At 49.8% G+C, this 23,894-nt stretch overlaps 1 protein-coding gene across 1 annotated transcript in view; it reads left to right on the forward strand.

The window, feature by feature from the left end:
- Positions 1-753: 753 nt before the first annotated feature.
- Positions 754-23,894, forward strand: part of NKAIN1 (sodium/potassium transporting ATPase interacting 1) — a 43,831-nt gene continuing 20,690 nt past the window's right edge. Inside the window, exon 1 of the mRNA XM_077137344.1 lies at positions 754-845. Coding sequence (XP_076993459.1) covers positions 792-845 — 54 coding nt within the window. The 5' untranslated portion in view covers positions 754-791. The remainder of the gene's footprint in view (positions 846-23,894) is intronic.

A 23,894-nucleotide genomic window follows, 5' to 3' on the forward strand; every position in this document is an offset into this window, starting at 1 on the left:
GTGCCCAAGGTTAGAACTCTGAGGCCCTAGAGTCAGGGTGGGCAGAGGAGTGTTGCAGCAGTGTCAGGATGCCAGGCATAGGGCTAAGCCCTTTATTCACGTGACTACATTTCAACTTTGCATCCGCATTCAAGAAGGCATTACTATTCCTACTTTGTTAATGAGAAAACAGGCTCAGAGAGGTGCCGTGATTTGCCCACGGTCACACAGCGAGTGAGCAGCAAAGTCTGAGTTTGATCCAGTCCTGTCAGCCTTCCATCCTGCACTCTATCCTCTTCACTCCTTGACTCTCCTCCAACGACCCCGCCCCCCTGGCCCTCCCAGGGCCGCGCTGCCACGCCCCTCCCTCCGCTCTGCTCCCTTGGTTTCGGTGGCGGCGGCGGCAAAGCCGCGTGGTGGGACTGGGAAGCCGCGGCCGCCAAGCGCCGGGGCTACTGCCCCAACTGGGCACTGCTGCTGTGCGCTGCGCTGCGCTCCGTGCTTGCGCTCCACACTCCGCTTTCCCCGCCAGCAGCCCCGGGGCAGGAGGCGCGCCTGGCGGCCGGCGGGCCAGACAAAGGAGACGCGGCGCAGCCGACCCTGCGCGCGGGCGGACGAACCATGGACTCAGTGCGCGGGTGGCCGACCCTAGCCCTAGGGACCTGGCGCTCCCGGTCCCGGCCCTAGGTGCCCGGACCCGCCGCCCGGGACACCCAGCGGGAAAGACGCGGAACCCGCGCGGCGCGGATCAGGCGGCGGCCGCCGAGAAGGAGGGAGCGCCGCGGCAGGCGGCCGGCGCGGCCCCGGGAGCCATGGGCAAGTGCAGTGGGCGCTGCACGCTTGTCGCCTTCTGCTGCCTGCAGCTGGTGAGCGCCGCGCGCCGGGCCGCCAGGGCAGGGTGGGGCGCGGCGGGGCGGGGTCCGGAACGTGCGGGTGGAATCGTGTGTCTTGTGGGTGGGTGTGCCTGGTGCCAGTGCCCCGGGTTGGGGGGGTGGACTGGACTCCGGGAGGGGACGGGCGGAGCCTGCTCCTGTTGGCCGGACTGTCTCTTTGTGTGCGCTTCTTGCGGCTGTGCCTGGCGCTCTCCGGGTCCCCTAGTGCGTCTTCTGCGCGAGTCCCCGGCCCGGCCCGCGCCTGAGGGTCCGCACGTCTGCCTCGTGCGGTGCGAGTGGCCTTCGGTTTGGGGGTGCGCTGTGGGTCTGTGGCTCTCTGGAGCTGGGGGTGTGTCCGAAGCTGGTCTTAGGATGTGTTGAGGTTCCTGCCAGTGCATTTCCCTCCGGATTGCTTCTTTGCGTGGGTCTCCTCTGGGTTTCTGCCCCTGGTTTTTACCCGTGTGAGTATTTCTCACAAAGTCTTTGCTCCTCTGTGTCCCTCTCACTAGGTTTCTCCTTGGTGTGTGTCTCCAGGTCTCTGACCATTTTAGGTTCCTTTACACCGTGTATGTGGGGATCTCACCCTCCTTTGTGCTTGCTTCCTCCTTTCGCCCTTTCTCCCCACACCCCCACTCCCCCACACCTCCCCACCCCCAACTGGGTAGGCATGGGAGTGGAGAGGCATCTCTCTGGAGAGGGTCACGAGCAGCTGCCTGATCCTTAGCGGGTCTAACTCGCGCGCTGGCACTAGAACTTCCTCCCCGCTTTGGCTCTGGTCGCTGTGGCCATGGGCGTTCCACTAGAGCTAGCTGGAGTGAGGACAGGCAGCTCCTCTGCCTGGGTGGCTCAGGTGCCCTGGGGAGGATCGGAGCAGCTGGGGACATGAGGCCTGCGCCAAGTTAGGGAACACAGGACCTTGTCTCCGGGAGACCATTGGAATGCATTGGGGGGCTTCAGGTCAGGTCTTGGCAGGTGAATTTGGGAGGGCGCTTAAGGAGAAACCAGGGTCTCCTGCCTACCCTGGCTGAGGATTTTGACCCTGCTCCCAGCCGGGCTCCCAGCAGGGGGTTTCCCCCTGGCCTTGGCCTGCCTATCTGTAAAATGGGCATCCCTGAGGGGTCTAGAGGGGGTCTGGGAGCACCAGAAGAGCAGAGATGGTCTGTTTTGTTCCCTGCTAAGTTCTCAGCAGCTGAAACATTGCCTGGCTTTCTGTTAATATTTGTAGAATAAGCGAATGAATCAGTTATTTGGCAGCCTGAGGCTCATAGTAGAAACGCCCTTCTTTATCTACTTTGAGGAACATAAAATGGCAGGAAATGTTAAATCCTTACACGTTCTTTTTCTGTGTTTGTTAGTTTTTAAATTTTAAACTATTTTAAAAGAGAAATAGTATACATAAATGGTAAATAATCCAGCAGAGCAGGAGATGCAAGTAAGTTCCCTTCCCTTTATGCCAGTCCTGTCTTCCAGGAGCAAGAACCACTAACAGTTTGTTCCCAGGCTCGTTCTCTGTTGATATAGTAACAATGGGAGCACTTACTAGGTGCCAGCTACTCTCTTAACTACTTTTCCATGTATTCATTTAATCCTCATAATGTAGTATTATTATTTACATTTTATAGAAGAGGTGAAGTAACTTGCTCCCGTGGTTCTATAGCTAGGAGCCAGGCTTTGGATCTAGGCAACTGGCCTGCATTCTCTAGTGCCTTCTTAATTGTAGAATAAGGAGTTCTAGCCCTTGTAGGTCAGGGGTCCCTTGGGGGGGGCTTACCTCTCTGCAGAGTGAGGCTGGTGGTGGACGTGGTCACCCTGCCCCCTCCCAGCTAAGCTATACCCGCGCTTCATTGAGGGGATTTCACTAGCACCAGTGGCTCTGGAGTCAGATAAGATCTGGCTGGGATTCTGGCTAGATGACTTTGGGGCAGCTTATGAAGGAGATAAGATCATTTGGGGAGGTGCTCCAAGGAAGAAATTGAAAGTTGACTTCTTGGTTCAGTTGTTCTGTCTGGGCTGATTGCGGAGTGGGTCCCTTCAGCTGTGGCGGAGCCCCAGGAGCCCCTGCTCCTGTCACCTACCATGGCTGTAATGTGCTCCCGGGATGCTGAAATTCACCATTCTGAGGCTAAGAGGGAGCCTTAGTTTTCTCATCGAACTGAAAGAGATGGGTAAGGAAGAGGCTGTTAAATGTTTTCCAGCTGAATACTTAAAAAGAGGAAGAACTGTGCCGTTTTTTTAATGGGGTTTAATCGTTTCAATAAAACTGGCCAATTCTAAACACTTCTGTAATTGGGATAGACTTGCTTTGTGTAGAGTAGGTGTGAAGGAGTGCTGGGGGGTGGGCAAAGCAGGTGGGGGGTCATGCCATTCAGGTGGGGAAGTGGAGGAAAGTAGTCAAGTCTCTGGAGTCTGACAGATCAGAATGGATCTGGCTTCAAGTGCCAGCTCTGTCACTTTCTAGCTGTGTCATATCGGACAATTGGACAAGTTGCTTATCACACCCCCACCCCCACCCCAAACCACAGTTTTGTCATCTGCTAAGTAGACAATAAAAATAGTTCCTAAATCTTGGGGTTGTTATGTGGATTAAATATGAAAAATGAACTTAGCACTGTGCCAGCCAGAGCATGAGCACCCAACAAACTATAGTTTCTTATTGTTACCATCTTAATGATTTATACTGTGGGATGTTTCTGTGGAATTGTGGCCCAGATCTATCCCACTACCCTCCCCCCACCCCCAACTCTCCTTTGTGGGAAGGAGCAGGTATTTGGGCACTGGGCTGAGACTCAGGAGGCCTCCATGCAAGGCCAGCTCTGCCACTGACTTCCTGCACACTTGGGCAAGTCTCTTCCTTGCTGAAGGCCTCGTGTTTTTCATCTGTGAAATGGGAAGAACCACTGGTCTGGCTCTCTTAAGTTTTACCAGCTCTGCCCATGCAGGACTCTGGGGTGTTAGCTGGGCTGATGTGGAGGTTTTGCTTCTTCTGTGTCTGGTTCTGTTCTGTAGAATATCTGGAGTCCCTTGCTTCCCCAGGTTCTATTTGGCATGTTTTATTGATGATGCTATTAACCCTCTTCTCTCACTGATTGGTGTGCATTTTCCTTTTCCTTTTCCCACCCAAACCCTGGCCTTCCTTCCTAATCCAACCTCTTTCCTGAAATCTTACAGGCCACTCTATTCTTCCTCTAGGATGACGTACAGGGAGGTTCGCCCTAGGGAACCATCATCAATTTCTTCATCATCATCATTATCACTCCCATTTCTGGAGTCCTGTGCTAAGCACTTTATATGCATTACCTCATTTAACCAAATGAGCTTACATATGTAGAGTGCTTGGCAAAGTGCCTGGTACATGTTAAATGATCAGTAAATGTTAGCTCTTTTACTGTTTTTCCTCACTCTTCATCTTATTGTTATTCCACACAATGGGACAGATGGTTTTATCTCCCTTTTCGGATGGGGAAACCGAGGCTCAGAAGGGTGACAGGGTCTGCCTAGGTCACTGAATCAGTGATGGAACCAGGATGCCAGCATTCTTCTGCCTGAGCAGAGATCTGCTGTATGCTGCTCACGTTTAATCAGTGTGTGACCTTACATGTCTGTTTGCTGCTCTAAACCTCAGCTTCCTCTTCTTGGAAATGGAAATAATCTTCCAATGAGCTCATGTGCAGGGCCTGGCATGTAGTGCATGCATCACTGCTGTGATTATTCTCTTCCCAGTTCTTCATTGACCTGGGATACATGCCATCACTCCTGGACCCCAGTGTCTTCCTCTGCAAAAGAGAGAGTCGTCCCTGCCTCACGAGGTCATAGAACAAACTTAGCTGCGTGCCTGGCACTTAGTAGGTACTTAGAAAAGATGGGTTTCATTCTCTTCCCTTCTGGAAAGCTCTTTGCTTTCTGCAAGGTGATGGGTGAGTGGGGGAAATGTGTAGCTTCTTGCTGAGCGGCGAGTAATGGTGTGAAACATGGTCAACCTGATTGATGTCGTTATTAGCTTTAGTGATGGTGAGGACTGGAGGGAGATGGGCTCCAGCAGGGACCTGCGCTCTGAAGCAGCTGTGGCTGCCAGTTCCTGGCTTCCTCAGCAGGTCTGGCTCTGCCCTGGGTGGTTAAGATCTTTGGGCCAGGCTTCAGAGTCAGGATCCTGAAACTGGCCAAGGTTTTTTTGATCCTCATGCCTCACACCGCTTTGGTCAAAGTGGAGCTGGGGTGGTCAGTTCTCTTTTGCAGATGAACAGACCGAAGTCAGACAGCCCTCAAGGCTCTTACGAGATGGGCGGAGCAAGGCGGGGTGAAGAAGTGGGCCTCCGGGAGCAAGGGCAGGGTGAGGGCCATGGTTCTGCTCTTTGCGGGGGGTGGGGGGGAATATATTGAGGTAAGCACCCCATAAATGGCAACTGCTCTGAAATGCCGCACAGGGGCTGGACGCGCTGGAGTCAGACAGACATTGCTGCTTTGCTTTGTGACTTCCAGAAAGCCCCTTACCCTCTCTGATTCTCCACATCCTTTTCTGTAAAGTAATCAGAACAACAACCCCAACTGCATCGCCGTTAGCTATTTGCCTTGAGACTTGGACACTCACTTCTAATAACTTCCTCTCGTTTGGGGACTGCTATGAGCCAGGCACTGTCCAGGCACTGTATCTTGTCCCTTGATACCAGTGAGTCCACAGCCACATAAATAGTAAATGCAGAATGAAGACCCCACAGCCTTCTGCCTTCACCCTGCATGCCACACTGCTCCCCACACAGGGGGAGCTGAACATGGAAGCAGGTCAAGAAATCCAGAGCTTCCCTCAGCCAGAAGGGGTTGTTGCTAAAATGCCAGGTCTGAACTGCTTGCTTAAGCCCACTGCTATCTCTACCCCCAATTTCTCCCCCCTCCAAACCCTATTATTGAGCTTAAGGAAGCCATGAAATTGGTTTAGAAAAAGATACCCAGGAAAGAAACTAATCTGTATTGAGGACTTATCAACCCTCGTAGCCGTTTTATGAGACAGCTTTGGTTTTTACACCCATTTACTATGGGCACAGACTGAGGTTTAGAGGAGGGAAATGACTTGTCATCAAGGAAACAGGAGATACAGTCTGGGCTTCGGAAGAGTGCTCAAGGAGAGATTTGAGAATAGTTGTAAAATCTGGACCAAGGAGATGTAGTCAGCTCTGATCATTGGAATGTGTCTCTCCTCTAGTTTCAGGGAAAGGTAGGTGACGGGAAGGCAGACTGAAACCAGAGATGGGGGGGCGTTGTTGTTTCTTTCCTTTTTAAATTTTATTATGGTAACATATGTATGACATAAAATTAGCCATTTTAACCATCTTTAAGTATATAATTTGGTATCATCGTTACATTTTCAATGTTGTGTTACCATTACCATAATCCATTGCCAGAATTTTTTCATCACCCCAGACAAGAATTCTGTACCCATTAAACAATAACTCTCCATTCCTCTCCCTGGCTCCTGGTGACCTCTCAATCTACCTTCTGCCTCCATGTATTTGCATATTCTAGATATTATATGTAAGTGAAATCGTACCATATTTGTCCTTTTGTGTCTAGCTTTTTTCACTTAGTATAATGCTTTCTAGGTTCATCCATGTTGTGACATGGATCAGAATGTCACTCCTTTTTATGGTTGAATAATGTTCCATTGTATGGATACACCACATTTTGTTTATCTAGCTATCTGCGGCTGGATGCTTGGATTGTTAACACGTTTTGGCTATTGTGAATAATGCTCCTCAGAGATGTGTTTTTTAAAGTTAATTCCAGGCCAGGGAGTAACTCTGGGCCCAAGTTGTCCAGTCCCAGTGCCCTGACATAGAGAGGGATGGTGATTTGGGGACAGGGGGAGCCTCAGGCAGCAAGCAAACCTCCCTGATAAACAGGCTCCTGCCTGGGGACAGGAGAATGAGCACCTGGGTTTTAGAAGAGTTAACTGTGGTTGCACGTTTTAATGGTTGGCCTCCTGGCCCCTGCCTCTCAAAACAGCTGACAAAACAAGAGCCAGGAAAGTGGGGTGGAAAGAGCTTGGGCTTTGGAGTCAGCTTGGGGTTTGAGTTCCAGCACTGCTTCTCTGTCAACTGAATGACTTTGGGCAATGCTCTAGACCTCTGTGAGCTTCCCCTGGTGCGTGTCTGTAATGTGCCCCCAGAGTTGTTAGGAGGCTCCTTTGAGATAAGATGTGCAGAGTAGGAGCTCACTAAGGGTTCATAACCTTGAAGGCCTTGAAATGGTACAGCAGGTTCTGTGACTCCTGAACACAGTGAAGTAGGAAAGGGGACGTCACCTCACCTTTCTGAACTAGTGGAAGGCCGAGTTGGAGCAGTGGTTCTGCTTCATCTGTGGGACCTTGGCCTCGCTGTGCTTGCATCTTGTCTTCAGTAAAATGGGTATAATAATAGCCCTCACCTCATGGGACTGACCTGAGCACAGAGCCTGGCACAAAAAGAGCCACAGGGCCTGGCATCAGAGAGGAAGACTTGGTTCTCTCTGGGCCTCAGTGTCAGCTCTGGGTCAGCAAGAGCTCTCTACACCTTTTTCAAAAGGTGGAGAGCAGAGTTGCTGCCATGTTTACCTATTTTGGTGCTTGCGATTATGACTGATGGGAGTTATCAGGGCCTGGGGAGAGGAGGAGACCCCTGCCTCCAGTGGTCTGCTCAAGATTTTACACCTGGTATCAGGTTGTCAGGGACATAGGTGTCTAGTCTGTTTTTCTGCCTAAGTGTCCTTACTGACCCCATCCCAGATGCCCACATGGCATATTTGGTTGTATAATCAAGACACACCCCATGGGGATTCAGAGCCAGGAGGTTCTCACCCATCGCTAACCTTGGCCTACCAGAGGTTAGCACTCTGGGGTTCCTGACCTCCAGAAAGATGAAATCCTCTGGGGACAGAGTATAAGGATTGCCGCAGCTAACCCCACCCAGAGTTGCATCGAAGAATTGTTTGTGACACGCCCAGAAAGTGATGAGCACGGATTTAGGAGCTGAGTCACCTTGGGGTACCAAATATGCCCTCAGCTGCCAGTCGGAATCCCAGGGTTCTAGGAATCACTGTGCAGCTTTGGGCTGGTCTTGGCCCTCCAGCCTCACTTTCCCCAGTCTGTGAAACTGAGGGGTAGGGGAGGGTGTTGGACTCTTATCAGTGGTTTTCAAAATATCTACAGAGGATCTGCAGGGCAAGGCAGAAATCCCTTTCCCTGACTGTGATTAAGAATTTATGCATAGGTTGGGTGACCACTTGGACGTGTTATGAGTTTAATGATGTTCCAAGTTCCCAGGGACCTGGAAACCACGATGTGCAGTTCCAGGTCTTGAGAGGACAGCAAATAACAAAAAAATGCTGCCTATTATGAGTAAGTAAAATGATTAGCATTTTTGAGCACTTACTTGTACCAGGCCCAGTGCCTAGTCTTAGGTACTCTTAATGATCTCCATTTTATAGGTGAGGAAACTGAGGCAAACATTCACTCAAGTTCAAACATCTGGCAAGCAGCAGAACCATGAGTCAGCCTACCTGATTCTATGCCAGTACTGACCTCGTAGCCCAGCCCTAGTGCTCCCAAAATGCTACATGACTTTGGTCCAGGCCCCTCCTGGTCTCAAGGACTCCCTCTCATGGAAGAGTCAATGTATAGCCCTTCCAGAGCCAGTCTTCCAAGAGCTGTCATCCTTTGCTTTAAGCATGCCCTTTCCTGCCCCCACCCCAAATGCCAGAGCGTGGCTGAGCTTCTGACACAGAAGTGGGAGAATTGAGAGTCTAAAGGCATTTGATCCCCTCGCCTGCTCGTGCCACTCTTGCTCTAGAAGGGAAGGGATTTTCAGGGTAGGGGCTGGCTCCTAAGCCTATTTTTTTAGGTGATGGGCGGAGCTGGGGGGTGGGGGTGGGGGCAAGTTCTGCAGCCCCAGCCTGAACCAGAGAGATGTGGGTTTTCAATTACACAATTAAGTGCACAATTAGGCATAATTACCAGTGCTCAGAGCCCGAGACTGTTCATAATAGGCGTGTAATCTACTGCAGCCTCTGTTTATACTACTCGGGTGCGCTCCCTAATGATGCCAGGATGCCTTCACACTGCACTGTTGCCATGGAGACAAGCCCGCCACCACCGTGCAGGGCTGACAAACGGTGTTCTGGTCCCGGGCTCCTGGGTTGCTTCTGCGGCCCCTGCAGCCAGTCCTGGAGTGGGTCAAACCCTCCCTGGCCCCAGGCACACCCCACTGAGAAGTCCCACTGGGTCAGGCCAGCCTTGGAGCCACCAGGTAGAACAGAGGAGGGGATTTTCAGCCCCTACCCCCTGCCCCAAGGTCCTCAAGACATGAGCAGGATGGTAGTGAATCCGTGAAAGTTCTCGTGGTTATCCATTCAAGCATCCCATACTGCTGGGGAAGCTGCGGCCTAGAGCAGGGGCCCTGGGGACACCTGGCTTCCGGATAGGCCCAGCCCTGCATGAACCGGCTCCGTGATCTTGGGCAAGTCCCAGCCCCTCTTGGAGCTTGTTTCCCCATGTGTAAAATGGACCACAGGGTCTCTGCATGTGGTATAGTCTAATAGGGAGGATTTATTGAGCACTTAGGACATGCCTCATACTGTTGAAACTGCTTTACCTACAGTAGCTCGTTCATCCCCACTATCCCTCGCCGTGGTGGGTACAGTTTTCATCTCCGTTTTACAGAAGTAGAACCTGAGGCTGAGCGTGGTTACATCGGGCAGTGGCAGAGGTGGGATACAAACCCAGGCTGTCTGAGTCCAGGGCTCTCCATTCTTAATCTCCGTGCTTCACATGTGCCATCTCAGCTCATCTTCACAATAGCCCAAGAAGTAGGACGTCTTATCCCCGTTTCCTCAATGAGGATCTGGAAGCCCAGAGAACTGAAGTCATTTCCCGAAGTCACACAGCAAGGCAGTGACAGAGCAGGGTCTAGCTGATGCCAGAAGCCTCATGAAGTGGTAAAAGGATTTCTTTCAATGGCTTGTACCAAGGATCCCCATCATCCCTACTCATCATTGGGGGCACCGTGGTGCCAGGCAGTGAGGAGACAAGGAGGCCCTGGGGTCCCTCGGACCCAGCCCTTCCCTTTGACCTTGCAGGGGATCTTGGTCCAGTTCTTCCTCCATCAGCCCATCTCCAACAGGCCACAGTCCTGTTTCCATTCTCATTTTTTGCTCTATTTCTCTGTCATGGAGCACGTTATGTATGGACGCCTGCTGTGTGCTAGCCCCTGAGAAAACATGAGTCAGACTTAGTGGTGAAGCAAGACCTGAGAACAGAGGCTCCAGGTTTAGAGGAGGCTGGTCCTCGGACAACTTGCTTGCCCTCTCCATGCCTTGGTTTCTTCAGCTGTAATGAAAGCAAAAGTCTGTACATTGCAGAGTTGTTGGAAATATTAAAAATAATAATGATCACAACCACCATTTATCACACATTTGCTAACTATGTGCCAGATACTTGGCTAAAGCTTTTTTTTTTTTTTTGTATGCTGTATGGTGGGTTCACATGTCATTATTTTTCCATGTGAGTATCCCATTGTTGCAGCACCATTTGTTGAATTTTGTTTGTTTGTTTGTTTTGCTTGTTTCTTTGTTTTTGGGGGAAGTGCGTGGACCAGGAATCGAACCCGGGTGTCCTGCGTGGCAGGTGAGAATTCTACCACGGAACTACCCTTCACCCCCCTGGCTAAAGCTATTATGTCCCCTGGGTGAATCTTCAGGACACATAATCTGCGATTCCCATTTAACAGATGAAGTCATTGAGGCTTAAGAAATTTAAATATCTTGCTGAGGGCCTCATAGCTGGCGAATGGCAGAGCAGACATCGTACTCCAGAGCCCCTGCTCTTCACCAGCAGGTGTCCCCTCAGCAAGGAGATGTCACTCAACTACAGGTGTTCAGCACCACTACTGTGGAGCCTCCAGCTGCTTGGCGAATTAGGCATCTGGATGGAGGGGACAGTGCCCACTGGGCATAGCCCACAGCTCTGTCTAGCTGGATGGTTCCCCATTGACATGCTAAAAGTCTGGGTTCTCCAAGTGGGGCTGTCAGACATCACCTCCATCCTCACATTATAGGTGGGATAACTGAAGCCCGGAAGTGGTCTATGACTTGCTCACGTTGCAAGTTAAGGGCAGAGGCAGGGCAAGGACCCAATGCCAACTTAGGACGCTTCTTGTTACCTTCCGTTTATATCCCTACTGGTCTGTTAGAGAGCGATGTTTGAGGGCTGTGGGGTGTGTTTTTGTGTTTTTATGTATGTATGCAAAAGTGCACACAGATGCATGCCCAAGCATTTGTAGGACACTGACAGGTAGAGATTTGTGGATCAATAAACATCCCTTCCTGCTTCCTCCCTCTTCATTTATTCATGAACTCTGAACTCCTTGGCTCCAGAGAAACTGCCTGGAGGAAAGCAATTAGAACATAATTAGAACCTCCTATTATCAGTTCTCAGCAGGAGGGAAGGGAGGATGCTAGGGCATGGGGGCAGGGGGGTGGCCCTGGGAGTTCCCTGTAGCTCTATCTTCTGCAGATGCCCATTCAGCTTCTGCCCACCCCAGGGAGCTCAGCCTCCCCGGAGTCCTGGACGCTGGTCCACCCTGGGCAGGAATTGAGCACCTCTTCACTAGAAGCATTCAAGCGCTTGGTAAAGCTAGGGAGGAGAACCTTCTGCCTTGCATACTAAGTCAGAGTACATGATTTCCACAGCCCATCCATGATAAGATTCTTGGGTGCTCCCTGCAAGGGACTGGGCCAGGCATTGCCGGAAACAAAACAGCACAACATGGTTCTTGCTTTCTAGAAAGCATCCCATTAGCAGATTGAAGTGAATGTGGAGTAAAGGACAATAGGAAATGTAAATTATCTGGAGGAAGCAATTTACCAGGCAGGACTCCATTGCCAGACAATGAATAGTAATCATAACACACCGTCCATCAGTGTTCATGGTTGTTTTTGACCCCAGAGCCACTGCTCATCCCCACTAGGTGTCCTGTGGGCAAGGAGAGTCCCCCCAGGAGTGAGCATTTCCCCATCCCCTTGGACAAAATGCAGAGTAGTGCCAGACACTGTGCTTCTTACTTCAAATGTAATTCCTCACTTAACCTTTACTGTCACTCTTAGAGGTAGATGCTATTCTCCAATTTGCAGATGAAAAAGGAGACTTCAGAAGTGATAAAATTCAAGATAACTCAGTGTTGATACAGAACTCACACCCAGACCTTTGGGACTCCAGAGCCCTTTGCACTTTGCATTCTCCCAGGTTTGAGGGTACACTTTACTCTTGTCTTCCCCTCTCCTGAGCTTCAAGGTAGGCCCTAGTTGCTCTTAACTTCCTTGTTTGGACTCTTTGATAGGCTGTTTAATGTGCCCTTCTGCATGGGTCTCCTAGTTGAAGCTTACAAATTGCATCCTCCTAGTTCTCCTGCTCCCACCCTGTGCCAGCTGAAGAGAGAGTGGGAGAGCCCTGCCACTGGCCTGGGTCACTAACCCCAGACCCAGCCTTGGCAAAAGAATGTGCAGGTCTTGCAGCTTAGGGCCTCTAGAGGGAAGGTCACCATGGATACAGGAGCCCAGACTGTAACCTAGGAGACAGCCCCCCAACCCTTAGGCTGTGACAAGGAGAGTGGCTTCATGATCCAGAGGGGAGAAAGCTGCCACTTGGGGCCCAAATAGACATAGGATGGGATGATGGACTAGTTGGGGTCAGAAGAGCGTCTTGGGGCTGTGGGATCAGTGGTGCTCCCTCCTGGTTTGGGGTGCCTGGAGACCACCAAGCTCTCCTTATTTGCTAACTTTGCCCCACCCGAAGGCATGTTGCCATGGCAATCAAGGTCCCCTTCTTTGACCCTCTGTAGGGCTGTGTCCCCTTCCTTTGAGTGACAGGTGTTCACCTTGGCAACAGGCTCTGTGCCCAGCAGGGGTCTTGGACTTCTCAGTGGTCCCTTCCCTCTCACATATGAAGATAGATTCTTCTCCTGCGGCATACAGCAGCTCTGTCCAGCTGGCGGTGAGGGTCCACATGGGGCCAACTTTCAGATGTAGGCCTTTTAGCAGCCTCTCACTAGACCGCCTGGATCCATCCTCCTGCTGGATCATCACCTACTGATGAGTGATCTTAATAAAGTGCAGTCTCATCCTGCCTCCCCTTTGTTTAAAACCTGTCCGTGGCTCCTCACTACCTATGGGATGAAGCAGTGGTTCTCAAACTGTAGAGTGTATCAGAATTTCTTGGAAGGTTTGTTAAAATACAATTTTCTGGACCTCACCTTCAGAGTTATTTAGTAGGTCTGGGATGAGGCCTGAGAATTTGCATTTCTAAGCAAATCTCAGTTGATTCTTATTCACATTGAGAATTGCCTGTCTGCACTAGTGGGACACTGAAAGCCTGCCAGGGTTTGCTGGTCAACCCCAACTCTTACCACTTCCACATCCCTATGCTATGGCCATATTGATAAAAGCACGCTAGGACTTTCCACATCTCCCTGCCTGTGCATTTGCTGTTCCTGCATCTGGAAGTCCTTTCCAGCTAATCCGTCATTTTCCTGCACAACCACATCCCCACTACAAACTGACTTCCTCCTCTGGCTTCTGACGACACCTTGTCCCCACATATCTCCTTGCGGTGGGTGTCGCACTGTTGCGGTTCTCGTCCTATTTCCACATCTCATCTCTCGCCGTGGACAGCGAGCTTGTAGAGGTCTGGAAAGTTCCTGAGCCATCTCGACCTGGGAACCTGGCGCTGAGTCTGGCCCTTAGAAGACGCTCAGTAGAGCTGTGATGTGAACAGATGGAAAGTACGGGTGAATGGTAATAAACTTAACATTTTATTCAGCCAAATAGACATCAGGTGTTTGCTCAGTGCCAGGCACCATGCTGGGCGCTGAGGAGACGGAGGTGTGGGTGGCCAAGCCCCTGCCCACCCAGGGCTCACATGAGACAATAAGCACATTACGTTGGGATGCAGCGAGTGCTATACAGAGAAAAAAGACGGTGAGAGATCGGGGGTGGCGGAGAGGGCTTCTTCAAGATGTGGTCAGGGTAGAGTTGAACAATTTGCAAAAGCAAGACACAAACTTTTTCACACACCTCAATGCATTTACTCCCCATGACAACCCTTCCAGGCACAAACCATCATCCCTATTTTACAGGTGAGGAAAGGGATCCTGGAGGGGGTATCGCTGGTCCCCGGGTATAGCGGACACGTGGCAGAGCTGGGACTTCTTGATGCTACAGCTCAAGCACTCTCCATCCCCCAGCTGCTCCTGTGTGGCCTCAGACTCGCCTTTGGGAACATGTCTCCAGTGAGGATTTACCAGTTTGCTCATGACAGGCAGTGCAGTCCCTTGCAGGGGACCTGGGCAGTGCCAGAGGCTTAGATAGCCTTGCACTGGCCTTCCTCTGGCCATGCCCCTCCCCAGGCGATGCCCCCCCCACAGGGCAAGGAGTCCACAGAGCCAGGGCACATGCCCACCAGGAACCTATTCCTACCATCATCCTCGACCCCCTTCCAGATACTCAGGACCCCAGCGTGTCCCATCTGAACAGCTCAAGCCCACTTCTGGAACCTGCGAGGCCCTGTACAGGGGACAGCCTGCACAGCTGTGTGTGCATCCCCAAGGTCCCAGGGATAGACAAGCGCCAGCTGTGTGAAGGAGAGGACGATGTAGCTATTGCTTACACATGTGTCCCAGGGTGTCCACACCTCTGTATGGGGTTCCTGCACAGAAGAGCCAGAAATGGAAAGAGAAGGGAGGTGGGCCGCCAGCTGGAGCCAACTCTCCTACGCTACTTCCTTCCAGAACAGAACTCCAAGAAGTCAGAGAATTTTAAATTCAAGTCTGGCCTTCCAGACCGTTATGTCTAGGTAGAAAGACAGAACATATTTTATTTAAGAGTTTGTCAGCTTGGTTTGTACTTGGTACTGTTTAGACACATGGTGTGGAGGCCTCTATTTGGACTCTTGCCCTGGTTGCTAAGGCCCCAAACATTAGAGAAGGTTCTGGGCTTGGGGTGGGGTGCAAGATCTGCCTCGAGGACGATGCCAGCTGCTTCAGCCTGTCACTGCCTGTCTGCCAGTCAGCAGCTCCGCGAGTAGGCTGCCATCCCCAAGCTGCCACTAGCTGTCATCTCCAAGACATGCCACCAGGGGCACGGAGCTTTGGCTGAAGCAAGAGTCTCTTTGGGCCCCAACCTGGGAACCTCACCATGTGTGTTGGCGGTGACAGGCTGGGCTGGTCGGCACCCAGGGCCTGAAAGGGAGGTGTGGAACTGCAGGCCAGCTACGGCCAAATGCTTACATGCATCACTGACCCTCACGCCCCCCACCCCCCACGAGCTGCACCAGGTCCTGGTGAGATTTCCTCTCATTGTACAGAAGAGGAAACTGAGGGGGGTTGGAGTCCTGCTTCTGCTGCCCCCTGGGAGTGTGTGTACAGGCAAATTGCTCAGCCTCTCTAAGCCTAGTTTCTTCATTTGTAAAATGGAGATAATCCCACCTGACTCCTAGGGCTACCATGCAAATTCAGCGAAAGAATCCATGAAAAGCATTCAGCACAGCACCTGGCACTCAGTTAATGCTTCAGAATGGTAGATGTTGTAATGATGGTTAACACGAATCACTATGGGGCTCCTGGTGGGCAGGTGGGTCTGAAAGGTAGGCAGCAGGCATCCTGAATCCTGGGGCTCTGGGGCAGGAGGTTCCCCAGAAGCATCTTTACCACCCTTTCTTTGTTCAGATGTGTACAGGGAAGTGGGGGGACCTCGTGAGTTCCAAACCCTGTCTCCTTTCCTGACTGCCCCAGGGGAGGACAGTACACCTGGCGGTTAGCAGTCCTGAGCTAACTGCTTCCTGGAAGTGGGCAGATACCATTTCTGGGAAGGATTGCAGTTGGGTGTGTGATTCCAGTTGCCACCAAACAAAAATAAGCTCCCTCAGGTAGGCAGAAGCGGTGGGTTCTCTCTACTCTGTCCTGGGCTGCTGTGGGCCAGGGTACATCAAATGAGAGCCTTTCCCGATGGTCTTGATGTTTCCAAGCAGCCCCCACCCTCATTCTGGGGTCATCTGGGTGCGGGGGGCTGGGAGGCTGGTGGGCAGCAGTGGCACAGGCACCCATTTTTCCTCTGGGGAATGGGACGCTGCCTCTCTGGGCAGTGTAGTGAGCCAGTTAAATGCATAGCCCCTGGAGCCAAAGGATCTGGATTCGAATCCATAACAGTGTATGGGACTTCAGCGAGTTAATTTTCTTTGTGCCTCCATTTTCCCACAAATGAAGCAGCGGGTTTCTGTGAGGGTTAAATGAATCGAGCAGGTCAAAACTTCGAATGATACCTGGCATGTAATAAATGTTGGTTGTTGACACCTGTAAAGCCCATGCTGTGCACATGCATATAGTAGGCACCCTTCCTTCCTGGGCCTGGAGATAGGGGTGGCCTACCGCAGGAGGGGCCCCTATCCATCCTTGCACCCTGTGCTGGCAGATCCCCTCTTCCTCCAGCAGGTTCCACCAGCTGCCCTTGGCCCAGGGCCAGGCAGTGATCGCAGGACGCGGCCCCTCTCCTTTCCCCACGCTCCTCTACCCTCCTCTTTAATTTCCAAGGCCTGCCTGGGGGAGGGCCCCGTAGGTATCTGTTTAAGAACAGGGCCTCAGGGCTGAGACCCACAGGGGTCTACACCCTCGTTCCCTCTGCGGCTATGAGAGTCTTGACACAAAGCCTGGCACACACAGAACACTCACCTTTGTTAGTGATAATTGCATAGAATTTCAGAGCCCGGCATTTGGAAGTGAAGAGTCCTTCAGCCCCATCCTCTGGGAGGGAGCCCCCCTCCCCCCCGCCATGGGACCATGGGAACTGGGCCCCCCCCCCCACAGGCCTCCGCAGTGGTTCCCTCTGACCAGGCCAGCTCACAGCCCCCAGAGGACCCCCTGCAGAGCCCTTCCCTTGGGCCAGACCAGAATGGAGCTCCTCACCCCCCAAACCAGAAGATTACTAGGAAAGGGAGTGGTGGTGGGCTAGAGGGACACTCTCCATCCCTTTATTCCTTCCTGCCTCCATCATTCCCTGAGACCTGCTCCTCCCACCCCTGGAGTCTTAGAGATGAATCCGAGCAGGGGATCTGTGCAGAGAAACAGACCATAGCCAGACGTGAACGTAAGGATAGTGCCTGGGGTGGGGTGGGGCTGGGCTCTAGGCTGGGTGGGCCGAACCCCCTCCCTCCACCGCCCTGAGCCTTAGTGTCCTCACCTGTCCAGCAAGGCTAACAATCCCTCTTTACAGGGCGGTGCATAAATCATAATCAAGCAGCGAAGGGCTGTCCAGATGTTGGCAGCTGCTGGATTCTCCCCTGGCAGGAGAGGGAGGGAAGCTGGGATGGGAGCCAGGGCTGAGCTGACAGTGGAAAAGGGGAATCCCGAAGCTGCGGAGGGAGTTGGGGTGGGAGTGGGTGTGCTGCTCTGCACCTTTGCCCACTGGCTCCTGACACCCAGCGCTGTTGCTAGGCAGACTCCCCCACCTGGCTCTGAGATGGAAGGGGTTAAGTCAGAAGTGGCTGTTGTTGCCATAGCAGTGAGGCTGGTTTTATTCAGTATTTCCTTCTTAGGAGCATCAGTACTGGAGGTGCCACTAAATAAGTCAGGGATGGGATTTTTCCTTCCTTCCATTGGGTCACATGAAGAATGACTTCAGCTGGGAGAAATGCCATCCCTGTTACTTCGCTACCTTCCAGATATTGGCCGGCAGCACTTACAGGGGCCCAAAGGGGCCTGGTGCCCTTTCCCCAGTCCCAAGATGCCTCCCTGCTCAGCCTCAGACCCTGCCACATTGGCTTCAGCCAGGGGACTCAAGAGCCCTTCCAGGCTTTCCCTTTGGTGCCCCACTCCCCTTCACTTCCTCTGCTCTAGCCGCCAGGGTCTTTTCCTGCCCCTTCTACTCATCCAGCTCTCTGCCACCATAGGGACTTCACGTGTGCGTCCCTTTTCTGAACCTGCTTCCCTCTTCTCCTTACCTTTTTAAGCCCTCAATCCTTCAGATGTCTGCTTAAGCACCACTTCCCCAGGGAAGTCATCCCTGGCCACTCCCATCATAGGCTCTCATTCATGGCACCTCTCCTTCAGAGAATACAGTGGTCATTTTGCTGTGTGCACTTGTACTCGTGTGTGCCCAAGTGTTTGGTCACTATTTGATTAGTATTATCTTCCCACCACTTAATGTAAGCTCCATAAGAACAAGGACTGTGTCTGGAGTTTTTCCCCTTTAAAAAAAAAAGTGGGATATAATTCACATGCTATGAAATCTATCACATGCAATTCAGTGATTTTTGCTATATTTCATGAGTTTGTGCAGCCATCACCACATCCCAGAATGTTTTCATCACCCCTAAAAGAAACCCCGTTCCCATTAGCATTCACTCTACATTTCCCCTGTCCCCCTGTCCCTGGCAAACACTAATCTGCTTCTTCCCCCTGAACATTTCTTATAACTGGAATCATACAACGTGCAGTCCTTCATGATTGGTTTATTTTGCTTAGCATCGTGTTTTCAAGGTTCATCCATGTAGCATCTATCAGTGCTTCATTCCTTTTTATGGTTGAATAATATGCCATTGATGAATATGCCATATTTCATCCATTTTTCGGTTGGTGGACATTTATTTGGGTTGCTTCCGCTTGTTGGCTATTGATAATGCTCCCATGAACATTTGTGTACCAGCTTTGTGTGGATATACATTTCCAGGTCTTTTGGGTGTATACCTAGGAGTAGAATTGCTGAGATATATGGAAACTCTAGGCTTGGCTTTTTTTTTTTTTGTATGCCTTATGGTGGGGGTCCCGTTTCATTCTTTTTCCGTGTGAGGATTGTGTTGTTGCAGCACCATTTGTTTAGTTTTGTGTGTGTGGGGGGGGATGAGGGTAGTGCCTGGGCCGGGAGTTGAACCCAGGTCTCCCACATGGCAGGTGGGAATTCTACACTGAGCTACCCTTGCACCTCCTTGGGCTTAGCTTTTTGAGGAACTGCCCAACTGTTTTCCACAGCAGCTGCACCATTTTTACACTCCCACCGGCAATACATGAAGGTTCCAATTTCTCTGCATCGTCACCAAATATGATTATAGCCATCTTAGTGGCTATGAAGTGGTGTCTCTTTGTGGTTTTTATTTGCATTTCCCTACTGACTAATGATGTTAAGCATCTTTTCATGTGATTATGGGCCACCTGTCTATCTTTGGAGAAATAGCTATTCAAGTTCATGGCCCATTTTTGAAATTGGATTATTTATCTTTTCATTGTTGAGTGGTAAGAGGTTTTTTTTTAATAAATTCTGCATATTAGTTCTTTATCAGATAAATGATTTGCAAATATTTTCTCCCACTTTTTTCTTTTCATTTATTATTATTATGATTATTTTGAATAATACAGTGGGCTTCACATTATTATGGTGGTTTTCACAGTAATAAGGTGAGTTTTACATTTCATTCTTTTTCCATGTGACTCTACTGTCATTGCAGCACCGTTTGTGGAATTTTTTTGGAAATGTGTGGGCCAGGAATCCTTTTCACGTTCTTGGTAGTGTCCTTATACATACAGAACACAAACATTGTTTATTTTGAGGAAGCCCAATTTATCTATTTTTTCTCTGGTTTCCTGTGTTTGGGTTTCATATTTAAGAAACCATTCTCTAATCTACACTCACACAAATTTACATCTATGTTTCCTTCTAAGAACAAATGGTGCTGCAGTAAAGTAACAGGAGAGTCACATGGAAAAAGAATGAAATGTGAAACCCACCTTATTACTGTGAAAACCACCATAATATTAATATTAATTAAAACCACCATTTATAGTTTGAGCTCTTACATTTAGGTCTTTGATCCATTTTGAGTTTGTTTTTGTATAAAAAGTGATTCCCAGTACTATTTGTTAAAAAGGCTACTCTTTCCTCATTGAATGATGTTGGCCCCCTTCTCAAAAATCAATTGACCATAGCCTTGCGGGTTTATTTCTGCTTTCAATTCTATTCCATTGATCTCTATGTCTGTTCTCATACAGTAACACTGTCTTGCTTACTGTAGCTTTGTAGTACATTTTGAAATTAAGAAGTGTGAATTTTCCAACTTTGTTCTTTGGTTTCAAGATTATTTTTAGCTATTCTGGGTCCCTTGCATTTCCATGTGAATTTTAGGGCTAATTTATCCATTTCTGCAGAAAAGGCAGATGGAATTTAGTCAGGGATTGCATTAAATTTGTAAATCATTTTGGGAAATATTGCCATCTTAACAATACTAAGCCCTACAATTTATGAACACAGAATGACTTTCCATTTATTTAGGTCTTAAATTTCTTTCAGCAATGTTTTATAGTTTTCCGTACTTGTACCTCTTTCGTTAAATCTATTCTTAAGTATTGTATTTTTAACTGCTATTGTAAATGGAATTGTCTTCTTAATTTATTTTCCTATTGTTCATTAACCAGTGTATAGAAATGCCATGAATCAGTTTTTTGTATACTGATCCTGTATCTTGCAACCTTGTTGAACTCTTAGCTCTAATAGATATTTTGTGGATTCTATAGTATTTTTTCTGTATAAGATCTTGTCATCTGTGAATAGAGATAGTTTTAGTTCTTCCTTCCCAATGTAATAGCTTTTATTTCTTTTTCTAATTGCCCTGGCAAGAACTTCAAGTGATGGAATAGAAGTGTCCAGAATAGACATCCTTGTCTTGTTCCTGATCTTAGAGGGAACGCTTTCAGTCTTTCACTATTAAGAATGATGTTAGCTATGGGTTTTTTGGACATGCCCTTTTCAGACTGAGAAAGTTCCCTTCTATTCTTACCCCGCTGAGTGTTTATATTATGAAAGGTACTGTGTCTGTTTTTGCTTGCCACTTTATCCCTGTCTAGCATTGGGCCCTCCATTCAGTAAATATTTATTGGCTGAACAAATAAGGTGAGAGGGGGAAGAGCTAATAATGGTTGATCAGAGCCCAGCCTTCCCAAGACACTTCCTACAACAACTCAAACTGTCCACATGCCCGACTTTCTCCTCACTCAATCATCTCGGCTTTAACCCTGGCCTGACCTACAGACTTGGGTTCTGGCTTAATTTATCCTCATTTTCAGATAATTAAGAATCAGCTTCAGCTCCTTTGAGTGACCTGTGAGTAATGGTGGAGTCAAAATTCGCACCCAGCCCAGCTGGCTTCTCAGACTGAGGTTCCGGTACTGCCTGTGTGCCGAGGCTAAAGATGTGATACATCTCTGCAGAGCATCAGTTCCTACAGACTTCGCGGGGGGGAGGGGTGTAGAACTAAGGAGGAGACCTGATTTCAGATAGAACGTCAGATGCAGAGTCTTTTAAGATAAAACTGACTCCCAAGGGATACCTCTCCTCCTGTCAAGGCTGTCACATCTGTAGAGCTTGATGGTTCCCAGGATCTACCCTACCACGCGGGAGGCAAGAAGGCTCGAGTTCGCAATTCCCTTTTTACAGAGGAGGAAGCCGGGGCCTTGAAAGGCCATGCAGTTTGCCCAGGGTCTCAACATCATAATTCTCTGAGTCGGATGTCAAAGATCCATGACAACGCCTGGTAAGGAAGAGGCTCAGCCAGTGCCAGGAGGCGGCGCTGAGAGCTAGAAGGAGTTTGTACGGCTGCCTCCTGTCTGGTGTTTGTTGAAGCAACTCTGACGGAGAGAAAGGCTGACCGCTCTTCAAAGCCAGGTCAGCTGGTCTCCCATGGCGGTAGGTTGGCTCCACGGGGGCACTGCAGGCACCTCGCAGTTCTGTTAACATCGGCGGTTTCCTGGGCCCCCCACAAAAGTCTGTGGGTGAGCCTCGGATTAACGGGGCTGTGAGCTTTGGTGTCTGTCTGTCTGGGGCTCTCGCCCTGGGAGTATTGTCAAAGCAGGCAGGCTTCTCTGCTTAAGGAGATGATGAAGAGTTACAGCAAGTTCTTTCTACATCTTGTCTTATTTATTACCAAGGAAGAAAGGCCACTAGAGAAATAAAAAAAAACCTTCACACAAGGCAGCCGGGAATGAGAAAGAACACTTCAGGGGAAGCTGAGCTAGATAAGGACACGCGTCCAGAAATGGGGTGGGGTGTGGACAGAAGATTGGGTTCAGAGGAGACGGGATGGCATTTATTGGGTGCTTCTTCTATGCCAGGCATCGTGCTTTGTGTCCTGTGATTTCACATCTCCAAGAGGTCGGTTTCATTCTTTTCCTTTTCATAGATGAGGAAACTGAAGCTTGGTGGGGGTTTAGACACTTGCTGGATGTCACACGGCTAGTAAATGATGGAGTCAGGATTTGAGCAGAACACATCACAGCTGTCACTGATGGCACTAGTGGACCCCGCAGGAGGGTTGCCCGTGTTGGCAATGCAGGGAGTCAGGCCCCATTGGTGGTGCCATGGGGACACGGCGGCCTTTCTTGGACCACATATAGGGAAGCATCGTGGGAAAGGGTGGGGAGAGGCAGGCTCTGGAGTCGGGTAGGTCTGTGTTTGTGTCCTGGCCCTGCCGATTACTTGCCCTGTGACTTGGGGTCTGCTAATTCATCTCCCTGGATCTCAGTTTCCACATGTGTAAAATGACACTTTGCCTCGAGTTAAGAGAAGCAGATGAAGAATGGACATAAAACAGCTGGTGCATGGCAGGCTGAGTGTAAGTGCCAGTGGGTGGTCAATGTCAGTTCCTGTCCTTGTTCTTTACTCTGGACTCACAACATGGATACTTGAAGTCAGGCATCTGTGTCCACTGAAATGGGAGCCCCCTGAGGGGAGGGCAGCAGCTATCCCTGTGCACCCAGCACAGGCCTGGCACAGGAGAACAAGGATGAACAAGGGGCTGGGCTGGGCCAGGCAGCTGCTGAAATGGATGGGGAGGGGTGGGGAAAAGCGCTGCCTGGCCTCAAGTGATCCTGCACATCACGACAACTGTACCCCTTCTCCTTCAGGCCATAGGTAACACATCACAGATACCATTATACAGCAGGGCCAGGCAGTGAGCATTTTACACATATTCACTCATTTAATCCTCATAACCACTCTCTGAGATACGTACTGTGATCATCAACCCCACTTTACAGCTGGCGAAACTAAAGCACATAGAGGTTAAGCAATTTGCTGAAGGTCACACAGCTAACGGGACTTAAAGCCAAGATTCAAATACAGCTTTGGGCGGGCGATGGTGGTTCAGTGGCAGAGTTCTTGTCTACCATGCCGGAGATCCGGGTTTGATTCCCCGTGCCTGCCCATGCAAAGAAAAAAAACAAATACAGTTTTAATTTAATTTAAACCACTACCCTGTACAGCCTCTCAGGAAAAGAGCAGCAAGAATTTGACCTTGGTATGAAACCAAGGACTTAATAATTATCCTAATAGTGACTGATGTGGGCACAGTTTAAAAGGACATTATTGTATCTAAAGTGCTTTCATGGTTGTGATCTCATTTTATCCTCCAACTTCTCTGTGAGGAAAGTAGGACATTATTATCCTCTTTTTGCTGGTGAGAAATTAAGGTCCAAAGAGGGAAGGTGACTTGCCTAATCAATGTTCATTTATTGAGCACTTACTGTATACAAAGTCCTTTACTCACATTACCTATTGAATATACTTCCTGCAACCCCAGGAAGTAGGTATTACTGTTATTCCCATTTTCCAGATGAGGAAACTGAGGCTCCGAGAGGCAACTTTCCCAGATCCCATAGCTTATAAGTGAGAGTTGGAACTCAATCCCTGGTCTGCCTGACTCTAGAGCCTGAGCTGACAACCACTGGGCTCTCTGGCCTTAGTCACGTGCAGGGCAGATGTTAACTCCAGGTTGTTTTTGTCAACCTCCTGGTCCTTCCCACCCCACTTCCATCCTTTGAGCCATTCCTGAAGTTCTTAACACAGCCTTAATTAATTCTTCCCGCCTAAGTGCCCACTCCATTAAAAGTGCTTTCTGCCATGAGTTTTTGGCTTAATTATACAGCTTTGTTCACTGTGCTTAATTGAGGAATCTGATTAATCACCATTTTATTTATCCAAATGCTCATTTGTCTG

The sequence above is a fragment of the Tamandua tetradactyla genome, chromosome 2, assembly GCF_023851605.1.
Source record: "Tamandua tetradactyla isolate mTamTet1 chromosome 2, mTamTet1.pri, whole genome shotgun sequence".
Lineage (NCBI taxonomy): Eukaryota > Metazoa > Chordata > Mammalia > Pilosa > Myrmecophagidae > Tamandua > Tamandua tetradactyla.